Genomic DNA, 12,916 nt, shown 5'->3' with positions numbered 1-12,916 from the left:
GCCGCGAGAGAAGAGGAAATATAATCCTCGAGTGCCTTCTGTTCAGGTTGAGAGATGTTATAAAGACGACTAGAGGGAAGAGGTGCACCTGGCAACAACTCAATGGAGCAATCATAAGGCCGGTGAGGAGGAAGAGACATAGCACGATCCTTACAAAAAACTTTGTGGAGTGAGTGATATTCCTTGGGCACTAAAGTGAGGTCAGGAGGAGCCGGTGGAGGACGATTGGCGTGAGAAGCGGGTGTAGCAGCAGAGCGCAAACAGTGACTGTGACAAAGATTACTCCAATTGGTAACTTTAAGTATAGCCCAATCAATTGTGGGGCTGTGCTGTTTAAGCCATGTGAGGCCAAGGACCACCGGAGCTGAACGTGATGGGATTATCAAAAAACGAATGGTCTCCCGATGGTTACCCGCAAGGAGAAGAGTACAGGGAATAGTCTGGCTAGTAATGCTAGCAAGATGGCCACCATCAAGTGAGCGCACAGTCTTAGCAGACGGTAACAACACAGTAGGAATGTTATAATGCTTTACTAACTCACAGTCAATAAAATTATCGTCTGCTCCTGAGTCAACAAGAGCCTTTATGGATAATGCTTCTCGCCCCCATGACAGCGTACCTTCGATCTGGAGACGTCCGACCACAGTTGAGCCCTTTGAAGGTCTCTCGCTGGAGGAAGGCGATCGGCGCCCTCCAGGGCGAACCGGACAACCAGCGAGCGAGTGATCCGCCTCCCCACAGTAGAGGCACAAATGGAGGCGCAGCCGCCGGCTCCTCTCGGTCGATGACAGGCGATTGGCTCCCAGCTGCATGGGCTCGATTCCGCTGGAATCCCCCGAAGACGGTCCACTGACATCCGAAGGAGGAAGGAGGGGATCCGGAAGGGTTGATGGTGATGCCCGTTGTGGAAAGGTGGGGGTCTCCATTCGGCGTTGGAATGAGCGTTCCCGCAGCCGACCATCCAACCGAAGAGACAAAGCGATCAGCTCCTCCAATGATCTTGTCTCGTCCCGTGCTGCAAGCTCGTCCTGAAGGCGGGAGCTGAGGCTTCCTAGGTAGCTGCAGCGTAGTGCCTTCTCGTCCCAGTCGCTCTCGGCCGCGAGAATGCGGAACATGACAGAGTGGTCCGCGACAGAGGAGTTGCCCTGGCGGATGGAGAGAAGGCGCATGCCAGCCTCTCGCTCTCGCATCGGGTGGTCGAATACTTTCTTCATCTCTGTCACAAACAGGGGTAAGTTGTCACGTAGCTCTGTTTTCTTTTCACAGATGGCCAACGCCCAACTGGCAGCGCGCCCCGAAAGGAGGCTAAGCATGTATGCTACCCTTGCGGAGTCTGTGGCGTACGTGCTTGGTTGTTGTGCAAATATGAGGGAGCACTGGTGCACGAACAACCCGCACTGACCAAAATCACCTCCAAACCTTGCCGGGTGGGGCATGCTGGGTTCCCGGACGGAGGAACTGGGCAGCATGAAGGAGGGTGTGACTGGGACAGCATGTAAGGGCTGGTCTTCAGAGGAGGTGGCCTGGGCAAGTGTCCGGACATGAATGTCTTTAAGGAGGGTCGACATGTCTTCTAGGACTTGCTCATGGCGGCTAATAGTCTGGCCATGAGCCTTGAGTGCCAAAAAAATCTTTTCCTGCTCTGCAGGGTCCATCAGTGTGGTCGTTTGATTCTGTCACGCCGTGAACTTGGTTGGACCCAAAAAGGCAGACAGGCAGGGTGGTGTCAAAAAGGAAGTCCTTTAATTGTTCGTTCACCACAACAAAAAGAAGGAAAAAAAAGGGATAACAACAAAAATCTATGGTGCAGGGCAAACAGTAACAAAATAGCACCACGAAGGAGGGGAACCGAACATAAAGACTGCCAAACTCCAAACGGGAGGGCTAACAGGGAGAAGCTACCGAACTGGCAGGAAGGCAATAGAAAAAAGACAGTATATACTGTATCTACCGTGTAAGGTCAAGGATGAAGACGGGCAGCAAGAATGCGTCTGGGAAGATGACGATGGCTTGTGGCGTGAGTCCATGAAGGTCAATCAAACGACGCCTTCCTGCTGCCACAGGTGTGAATATAAAGAGGCAGCTCTGATTAGGAACACCTGTGGCTCGTTCAGTAGCTTCACCCATCAAGGTGGCCCTGCAATGAGAAACACCTGAGAACCCAAATCCAAAACAAACAGAGACCAATAGGTAGCTCACCTGCAGCACCAGAGTGGTGTCACTGCAAAGCGTGACACAATTCTAATTATCAGTTATATTAAAGAAGAATTCATTAATTTACCGATTCACTGTCTCGTTATTAGTCTCATAAGCTTGCACTTAGATTAATAGCTAATCGATAACAATAACCGCAATTACCAAATGATAAGTGAAAGTGAAGCAGTTTTGGAGGTTTTCCTGGCAGAGTTTGGCCTTACTCTTGCACAACCCGCTCATGAGCACACTTGAAGGAATGTCCTTTGTTCATGTGTGTGGGGGGCACACTCCATGAATGCTACATGAATGGATGCAAAGAACTGGTGGGAGAAGAGGGTGGGACATGACAGGTGACAGACATAAGAGTACCCACCCCTCAATACCCAGCGCCCAACGACTTGGGAATTTCAGGATGAGCGGCATGAACATTTTTAATGAGGTTGGGGTCCATGATAAACCGTGTAGGTACCCGCTGGTGCTCTTCAGGACCATACCACAATCCGTCGACCAAGTATTAGAAAATATGCCCCTGGCGCCAAACAGCCAGCAGCTTTTTGACAGTGTAAACAGCGACAATGAGCTACTAGTCCCTCTTTGGGACTTTGCCGGTTGATCGCGTGAACATTTAGAAAAAAATGTATTATATCAGTGCCCTCACCTCCTGGAGAGCGACCCACAGGCACGCGTTTTGTCACGCCCGTACGCCTCGCTACTATCCAGGCAGCAACCCGCAAGCCCCAGCAAGGAGCCCAGTCCCCAAAACCTGGCCGGAGGTACACAAGTACACCAGCTCGCCTTGTACACGACTCACCCCTCCCCACCCCCCGCGCTAGCAAAAAGGTTGCAAAAGAGAGGAAGGCGTGAGGAAGTGACAGAGCGCTGCAACCATGTGCTTGCGCACACAACAGTAATTATTGCACGTTAATAGGGCTTAAAGTCTGCCTTTGCTACCTCAAAGTTAAGGCACAAATATAACTCCATAGACGTGCACCTCCAAAACAATCTTTGAGGCGTGATGACGACGCTCGGGCTGACTGTTGTAGCGCATTGACCAATACACAAAAATACAGTAGTTACTGAGGAACTAATGAAGAAGTAATGAAGAACTAATGAGGAACTAATGACCAAGGCACATCAATTTTGACTAGTTACTTAGGAACTACTGAAGAACTAATGAGGAACTAATGAGTAGAGTAGTTACTGAGGAACTAATGAAGAACTAATGAGGAACTAATGACCAAGGCACATAAATTTAGACTAGTTACTGAGGAACTAATGAAGAACTAATGAGGAACTAATAAGTAGAGTAGTTACTGAGTAACTAAGGCACATACATTTAAAGTAGATACAGAGGAACTAATGAAGAACTAATGAGTAAGTAATGAGTAGTGGTTAGGGTTAGGTAGGTTCGTTCCTCATTAACTACTGTAATTTTGTGTACTTTATTGTAAAGTGTTACCCAATTATTTATACCATGTCTGAAACATGTCCATTTTTACTGTATTTTATTGAAAGAAAGATAAATGACAGGGCAGGATTATACATATGTATGTATGTATTAGCAGCGCCAAATGAACTTAATGTTTAAATCAAGTTAAGAGATGGCACACATGTTGGAAAATCTATTTACCTAAAACTGGTTTATTTAATGGCAGAATATTTAAATCAGACTTTTAACTGTGTTATTATGAGCAATGAGTAGTTGCGTTCAAAGACACCACGTCATTTAAGTTGAATTCATTCATGTTTTGAGTGAATTTTATGGGATTTCCGAGCACACGTAAATGCATCAAATTGTACTTCCGAATCAAGAATTACAAAGTAAGTGATAAGAATGTCCAATTATTGTTTTCGTTTGCATTTCTGTTTATTCAGACCACCCATACACAATAAAGACGTTGTTGTGATGTTCGTTTGGAGTGTCCATGAACGCATCTTGCGGCCTGTCTCGTGACAATCTGGAAGTGCTGTTGCAATGAATGGACGAGAGATGTGTTTGTTTGGAGTAGGAGATACATGCATGGTGTTGGATTGCACTGCTTTTGATGTGTTCAGGTAAGAATAAAGTTATAAAAGAGCTTCAGACACTGTGTGACTCTGTGGGGAGCTACACTGCGCCACTGTCTGTCGTCATAACAGAGCCGTGGCTTACCATGATGTGTGTGCGTTAATTACAGTAAAAAATTGAGCATAATCAATTAAATATATCAGTTACAGCCGTTAACGCTCTATTTTTGACATATATATATATGTATATGTATATGTACAGTATATATATATGTATATGTATATAGGGTAGATCTTGTGCATGCAGGTTCATAGCCGAGACCAGGGATCTTGTTCTCAAAAAGGTTGGTGACCACTGATGTACGAAAACCAACCGACACGGTGAACGAGAACTGAGGCAAATTTTTGGCGAATATTTTCATTGAAAATTCAGTCATACAAAAACTGGGTAATTAGAAAACCGAGGTTTGAGAGCAATATATGTTGAAAATATACCAATGATTAAATGTGAAATTAAAATCCACAATCCAACAGCACTCCAGATAGTATGTGCTCGATACAGCATGTTGCTTTGTAACACAGTCTGTATTTATGACACTTTGTGGCCCAACCGCACCTTCCTTTACCTTTTGCCATCAATTAAATCCGCAATGCAAGTGCTTTGTTGGCAGGGCCCTCAGGGTGCTTTTGCCAAGTCTCTTCTGATTCCAAATATGTCATATACAGGGAAAATGAATTGGGGAGGAAGCAACAACAACAACATGCCTTGAGTCTCAGATAGATCCTCACAATGGGAGACGGGAGTGTTTGTCCCCCATAGCACATTGAATGAATGCACCCAGCAGAGAAGGGCACAAGAGCAAACCAGCATTCTGTCGTCTGTCATCTGAAAGTGAAGACACAATTTGAATGCATAAATGAATGGTCCTGTTTTACCACCTCTTTTTCCACAAATTCAACACTTTCCCTTGTGCTATCATTAGGCCAAAGAAACACTTACTAACACCAACATTAGGTACATCTAAATCGCATGGACAAGAGCTGTAGCAAAGAGAGTTTGATTGACTATCAGAGAGTTAGTGCTTTATTTCACAATACAGTCGTCACTCATTTATCAATTAAATGGAAAATATTATAGTTAGAGCATAGAAAACCTGTTCATGACCTACTAAATCCGTTTTTACCATTGTAAGAGCCCTGTATACATGAAATAACACCCCTATAGTCACCTTTATACTCCTATTATTCTTTGTTTACGCTACATTGCGCAACACATATGCCCAGGCTACGGGAGCACTGCAGGGACACAAGAGACGGCCGCCGCTTTAAGCAGTAGCACTTTACCGAGCTAAATAGTTGGCCTCCAATTTATTTATTCTAAACTGAAGAAAGGGTTTCAAACGGAGTGGGGAAGAAGGACAAAGTAAGGAGCCAAAAACGTATCACTTCCACACGGAATGGGAGGAGAACTTGTTTTCACTATGTCATGTCGGACATGCCATGGCTGAGTACGTGCAGTGCTAATGTAATGCGATCTAAGATATTGTCTCTTCAATGTAATAGCACTGACACTTAGTGAACGGAATACGACTATGACTTGTCTTTTAAATACATTTAAAGCATAAAATGTATAGGTACTCACCACTAATGAATGACAATGTAATATGATCACTGAACAGTCACAGCACGCAACTATGGTACGTTCAAGGACAGAAGAAAAAAAACAGATATCTCAACTCTTGATGAAAAAACATTAAACGTGAAGCATAAAGACATAAACATGTACAAATTGTGGGGTTTTTACCAGTGGTACATGTATGTTGTACATTTTACCTGTCTTACCATGAATTTATAAATTATTACTGACTTTTTTTTGGACAAAAATCACTCGACTTTGTTGAATTGTGTAACTGTATTACAGTATGTTCCTGATTTTAATTTTCCTTGGCGTGTTCTAAATAAAGTAGACCGCTACCTTTATGATAAAGTACTGTAACCTAGTATAGCTTCTAAACAGAAATAAGAAGCAAAGAGGTACCCATCAGGGGTCTTTAAGAATTTTGAACATCACATATTTCTGCCGGGATGTTTTTTCTGTTACATCCCAAAGGTGTTCAGGGTCGGATGAAATGAACAAATTGTAAGAAGGAAAAATACCGGGCAGGGAAAAATTCCTTTTCCTAAATTTCTTCCTATTTGTGGGCTTCTTGTATCTTCTGTTCCAGGGTTCTCCACAACTACATGTTGTGGCGCATTGTGGCAGAGCTAAGTGAACATCTGTCCACCGCCTTCAGAAGCACCATTCATGAGTTTTCTCGGGAAATTAATGGCACTGAGCAGCAGCTTGAGCTTGGCAGACTGTGTCTCACACAGGCCAACAAACACTTTGGCATGGCCCTGGGAGCTCTCTTTGTCCAGGAGCACTTTTCATCACAGAGCAAGGCAAAGGTAGGACTGTCAAGTGAATGCAAGGACCCATGAATGCATGCCTTTCATTGCCTTTTTTTTATACAATAACAATGTATGAAATGCTGATCAGTTACCATCTACTGGCTGCAATAAGGGAATCTGATCAATATAACACCGTGCATTTTTCCATAGAAGCAGGATGACAATCTAAACAAACTTGGGTCTTGAATGATACGGTATGTTATTGTAAGAAAAAAGAAACAAAATCAACTTCATCATCAATCCAAGCTGGTTATAACTTTTTTTATATCAGTATACCTGGTATACCAGAAATATTGGAGCAGTGAGGCCAAGTCCTTAATTTTTGCTGTAGACTGAAAACATTTGGGTTTGACAACGAAAGATGGATGTGAGACCAGAGAGCAACATTTCAGATTTGATTTCCAGATAATTACATACAACCGTTGTTGTAGGGGCTTTCTTTACAGCGATCACAATGTTTTTGTTATAAACTGCTGGTGTTTTCCTTGGTTTGCTTACTTAGTCCACTAGTGGTTTCTTTCTTTTTCAGGACATTCCAAATGGTTGTACTGGTAGTACCAATGTATCAGATTCAAAATTGCTTGTTTTTCACCAAGAGACAGCTCTCTGGTTTCAGTAAGCAATGTAATAGAACGGTGATTCAACTGGTGTGTCGTTTTCAGTGGGTCGCGGGGTCTTTGCAAAAAAAAAAAAAAAATAGTGTAATGACCATGTTTATGAGCGACTTGGTCAAGCTTAAGTGGGAGGTGGACTTAAGGCGCTGTCCTTTCGACACACATGTACATAGCTAGATATCTGATGGAGAAGACCGTGAGATAAAGCAAAAGCTCACGTTGTGTTACATGGGGAAATTCTGCCCACAATTAAGACTACTAGGGACAGTATGACGTTACTGTTCAGGTTCAGGTCCAGGCAGACAGGTGGTCTACAGAAGAAATGGTCCTCCTATTATTATTAAACTTACCTACTGAGTAGGGATGAGCGATTACACCACTATCTGTATCTGTATCCTTATCTAGTCACCCATCTAAATGATCTATATCTGTATCTGTACTCGGAGTGGGCAGGGCATAAACCAGAAATGGGTGTGGGTCTAACTGGAAATGGGTGGGGCGTAAATTGGTGCATTATTTCAAGGCTGAAATTGACATGGATTGATCAGAAGTTGCTATATTTCCATCCATCCATTTTCTATGCCGCTTCTCCTCTTTAGGGTCGCGGGGGTGTGCTATATTTATTGCTTATTATTCAGCTATATGTGTACTGTGTATGTGTGTAAGTGATCTGTAGGACTTTATTATTTCATTATTTTTTCATGATCTGTGTGAAGTTGGCAATTCATGCAAACATCCAGAGATGGCCAAGGGAAATAATCTGAGGAAAACCAAAAAAAAACACGTCTGGAGTGGAGGCAGTTTTCAACTCCGTCATGCCAATAGCACCGCGTGTGTTACGAAACAAGTTTACCAACTAACTTTAAATATCATACAAACCGAAATAGAGGCGTGCTCAGGAAAACTGACTACTAATTCGAGCAATGTGAGCTGAAGTCAAGCCACTGTCTGTGTGTGAAAGAGTGAGGCACCGTGAGCAACGTTAACAATATTAATGTTGCTCTGGTCTCTTATTCATCTTTAATTTCAAACCCAAATGTTTTCAGTGTACAGCAAAAGTAAAGGAATGGATCTCACTGTTCCAGTACTTCTGGAGGGCACTGTTCATTTAATGTCTTTCTTCAAATTCCTTCTTCTTCAGTGGTTTCTGAAATAACCAGATAATTCAGATAGATTACTGAGCTCCGATCTGGAAATTCTATCCATAGCCATCATAACACTCCCTTGGCCAGTTGAGACTAATCCCACAACTCTGGCCGTCAAGCACCCATGCTCCTTTTTTTCTTGATCCTTCTTATCGCCGTCTGGTGTCCATTCTAGGACATGGGGATATGGTTTCCAATGGGATTTTTAACCTCTGCAACCCCATACTCTCGCTCTTCATTCATCATCTTGTGCCGAGCATGTCAACCCAACTTATGTCACTTTTGTTGAGCCACCGTTTGCAATAAACAGGCATGCATAAACACTGTAAATTTAAAACCTTTTCTTTTTCAACCAAGGGCTGCGTACTTGGGGTGCACGATAATTACCGGGCCCATATGAGGAATTATGACATCATACCAATAAATCAAATAGCATTAAAAAATACCTCCAATAACTGGTAAAAAAACCCCAGCTCCAATGAGATGAGATTATCCATGCTGTGCTGTTAGTGGGTTCGTGTGAACAAATGAAGCGCTACCTTTCTGTGACGTCATTTCCCCTGAGCTCACTTGTAAACAAACATGGCATTTTTCATGTGGGACTTCTCACTATTTCGCCAAATGCTCCAAATGCTAGGCAAACATTCCGCTATCAGGGAAAAAAAATATCGAGCTTCAACACATCAAACCTTATCAGCCATCTGAAACGCCAGCATCGCTATGACCCCCGGGCCTTGTTCCTATCACCGAAGTGTTTGAAAAATGCAAAACGTTTATCAGAGACTATCTGTGCATTCAACATGGAAATGATGGTGTGGGATGACCAGCCCTTTACCATCACTGAAGATACCGGCTTTTGTCAGCTAGTAAACCCCTTTGGAGCCACGGTTTGTCCTTCTGAGCTGCCGCTTGTAATGATGTCATGAGGTCATGATATTTGTTTAGGACAAATCTACAGGTAGAGTTTGTCAAATCTAACTTAGTTTGAGTCATTCGTACCACCAGGTGTGCACAAACGAAAGGTAAATCTAATAATAGATATTAAAAAAGTTATCTCTTGCTTGTTATAATATTATTGAGAAGCAGGGAGTTATCGGTATGGGGTTGAACATATATTGGATAAAAAACATAATATATAAATATAGTATATATATATATATTTATAGTATATATGTATGTATATACTGTATATATATATGTGTGTGTGTGTACATATATATATTTACATATATATAGATATATAAATATATATATATGTATGTGTATATATATATATATATATATATATATATATATATATATATATATATATATATATATATATATATATATATATATATATATATATAGTTCATTCCGACTGACTTTGATATATTTTGTACAATAAAAGATGCTAAAACCAATGTATTTTTAGATATGTGACCAAAACATGCACATATTAGTTTTTGTGTTATAGGTGACAAAACCAATAGCTATTAGTGTAATAACTACTAATAGTTCTAATTAATACTTTTTGGGGTTTTTTTAGAATAGTTCAAAGACCACTGAAAAACAAACTGCTGGCTGAAAAATAGGCTAGAAAATGTCTTCAAGCCTGTCGAGCTTTTCTGATTGGTAGTCAGATGAAACCTTGCACAGGTTCTAACAAGCACTCTCCAACAGAGAGACATCACTCTGTCCTAAGGTCTGATGCCCACATAGTTCAGTGAAGCCTTGACAGATAACACCATTGAAAAAAGGATGACAAAGCCTCAGAAAGGGTGGCTTATAAACAAGAGACGGCTTTCAACCAACACAGACGGACATGTGATGTGTCTATGGGACAGCACATATTCCACAACAAGACTGAAAATGATTATAGATATTATTACTATTATTACCTCTGCGGAGCATGCCAAACTAAAACTCACCTCTGAACCCCTGACATTGCTTCCTGTCTGACCCCACTCAGCTTCCCTAGCACCAGAACACATTTACAGCAGCACAAGTCTTATTTATGGCTTAAATTGCTTATTTTCTTTTATTATGTGTACTATATTGGGTAATAAGAGTGTAAAGATGACTATAGGGGTGTTATTTCATGTCTAGAAGGCTCTAATAATGTTAACAAAAAAACATGTTTAGAAGGTTTTGTTCACTACGAAAATATTCCATTTATAAATAAGGAATCCTACTTTGAGGAAATTCACTTATCACAGTCAGGTCTGGAACCAAGTAACCATGATAAACGAGGGATTACCGTATGTCATTTGCAGTGTGGGGGAAATTTATTTTTAAAAAGTAATTTGTCAGTTACTTGTTTCTTTTTTTTAAAGTTGAACTTTTTTTAAAAGGTTTTTTCTTGGCAGCTAATTACATTTGCTGTATTACTTCATGAATGAATGAATGGGAAAGTTATTATAACCAATTACGGTACTTTTTAAAAGTAGACCAAGGGTAGCTTCACGTGAAAGAACTGTAACTTTTCCAACATCTGCTGAAAATATGTCGCCCTGCTAAGCTTATATACATTTACCGTAAGAAGCCGAGTGAGAAAATCTGTTTTAATGGACTTCAAAATATAATGTGATCCCCCTCCAGGTGCAAGAGCTGGTGGAAGACATAAAGCACGCCCTGGACCTCCGGCTGCAGGAGCTTGACTGGATGGATGAAGTCACCAAGGAGGCGGCCAGAGCAAAGGTTTAATACCTGACTCTCCCTCTTCGTCTCTCACACACACACACACACACACACACACAAGTAGCTGTCAGATCCCATTTAGTGTTTGTAAAGGATTTAATTATTTTTGGAGTTCTTCTTGGGTTTGACTGATTGCTTGGGTAGATGAAACTAAGTGATAGAATACATCAAGGACTTGACTTTGAGAATCGGGATCTCTCTGTGGTGCTGATTTAGGGTCTGCACAGCAAGATATCCCTTCTAATACTTTTACAATATGGGGTTATAATCCTTTTATAGGGCCTTGCTGAATATAAAGAGCTTCCCTGTAATCCTATTTTACTTGGTTTGCTTGATTAGTTGATGCGTGTGTGAGTGGAGACGTGTGTGCCCGCCTCCAGAACAGAATAGAAGTCAACGCAAATTGATGTGTAGTCGCGTAGAGACTTTCCACTGTCACTATGCCCCTCATCATCCTCTCCTACTGTTTCCCCTCAGCTGAAGTACATGATGGTCATGACAGGATACCCGGACTTCCTGCTAAAACCTGAGCTCATAGATCGAGAATACGGGGTGAGTCATGAGCAGTCACTTTCTCAGCAACTCTTTTTACCTGCTGAATGATTTTCCATCATGTATCGTGGGATACGACTTAAATGAAGAAAACAGGAGAGAAAAAATGAGCCCATGCTGATAAAAACCTGCAGCTTAAGTTTGCCGATCCAAGCAGGAAGCGCATTCATTGTTCACATGACATATGAAGATCAATCTCTTTCCACAACAATTAGGCATCCTACCAGAATGGGGTTCTGGTTAGATACTTAAGGCAAGGGAGAACGCCCTGCCTGACCATAAATTTTACTATAAAGAGAAGCACAACAGAACACAGCCATCATGTCATGAGGATGACAGAGACTTTATTTGGGGGGGCAGTTGTGTGGCTAACAAATACAGACTGTCTGACAACGGCAAAATGGCAATAAAAACATAATCAGTAGTGCAGTTTCAGGATTTATCTGGGACGAGCATGAAACGAGTACAGCTCGTCATTATCCGTAATCATGATGAAGGAAAATCCTTATTGGCTCACTACTTATGTATTCACTCTTCACGCTCTGTGATTGGCCAGTCAGAGAGAGGAGTACACGGTACATTTGACAAGACGACGGTGAAAACGGCTCATGTCGCGTTGGTCACTGCCTCCACTTCACTCCGGATGGGTTTTATTTAGGTCTTCCTCAGTTCAGCTCGTATCTAAAGTTACTTGGTAAACGTGTTTCGTTACGTACGCGGTGCATTTGACAAGACAGCGGTGAAAACGGCTCATGTTGCGTTGGTCAGTGCCTGCTTGCTTCTAATTTGGCTGGTGATATAAAATCAGTTGGAAAACTTTGCTTGTAGTTCTGAACGTTGTGTTTATATCAACTTCTGATCAATCCATGTCAATTTCAGACAGAAAAAAAGTACATATTTAAGCCCCACCCATTTTTGGTCAACCACACCCCCTTCCACTTTATGCCCCGCCCACTCTGAGTACAGCTATGAATACAGGTAATTTAGATGGGTGAACAGATACAGATAATGGTGTACTAGCTCATCCCTATTTGCTTATATCGCTATAGCGCTAGAGAAACATAACAAAACACGACATAACAATACACATAGGCCGCACAAAAGATAAAGGCAATGGACCATACTGAGATAAGGGTGCAAGACTTCATTTCTCGTGGTTCCAACAACAAAACATAAGCATTCAAACTTACCATAGCATGTTCGCGGCAGCCAGTGTCAAACATAGCACACGTCACCAGACACCTCATAAGAATGTTATTTGGTTTTAGAGAT

At 41.9% G+C, this 12,916-nt stretch overlaps 1 protein-coding gene across 3 annotated transcripts in view; it reads left to right on the top strand.

Moving 5' to 3' along the window:
• LOC129191369 (endothelin-converting enzyme-like 1) overlaps positions 1-12,916 on the top strand; it is a 69,084-nt gene that overhangs the window by 30,900 nt on the left and 25,268 nt on the right. For all 3 annotated transcript variants that reach the window (XM_054794649.1, XM_054794648.1, XM_054794647.1), the window contains exons 8-10: positions 6,429-6,651; positions 10,994-11,092; positions 11,570-11,644. In XM_054794649.1, coding sequence (XP_054650624.1) covers positions 6,429-6,651; positions 10,994-11,092; positions 11,570-11,644 — 397 coding nt within the window. The remainder of the gene's footprint in view (positions 1-6,428; positions 6,652-10,993; positions 11,093-11,569; positions 11,645-12,916) is intronic.

The sequence above is a fragment of the Dunckerocampus dactyliophorus genome, chromosome 12 (assembly GCF_027744805.1).
Source record: "Dunckerocampus dactyliophorus isolate RoL2022-P2 chromosome 12, RoL_Ddac_1.1, whole genome shotgun sequence".
Classification (NCBI taxonomy): Eukaryota; Metazoa; Chordata; class Actinopteri; order Syngnathiformes; family Syngnathidae; genus Dunckerocampus; species Dunckerocampus dactyliophorus.
The sequence above is the reverse complement of the archived record's forward strand: the minus strand, read 5'-3'. Positions and strand labels throughout refer to the sequence as shown.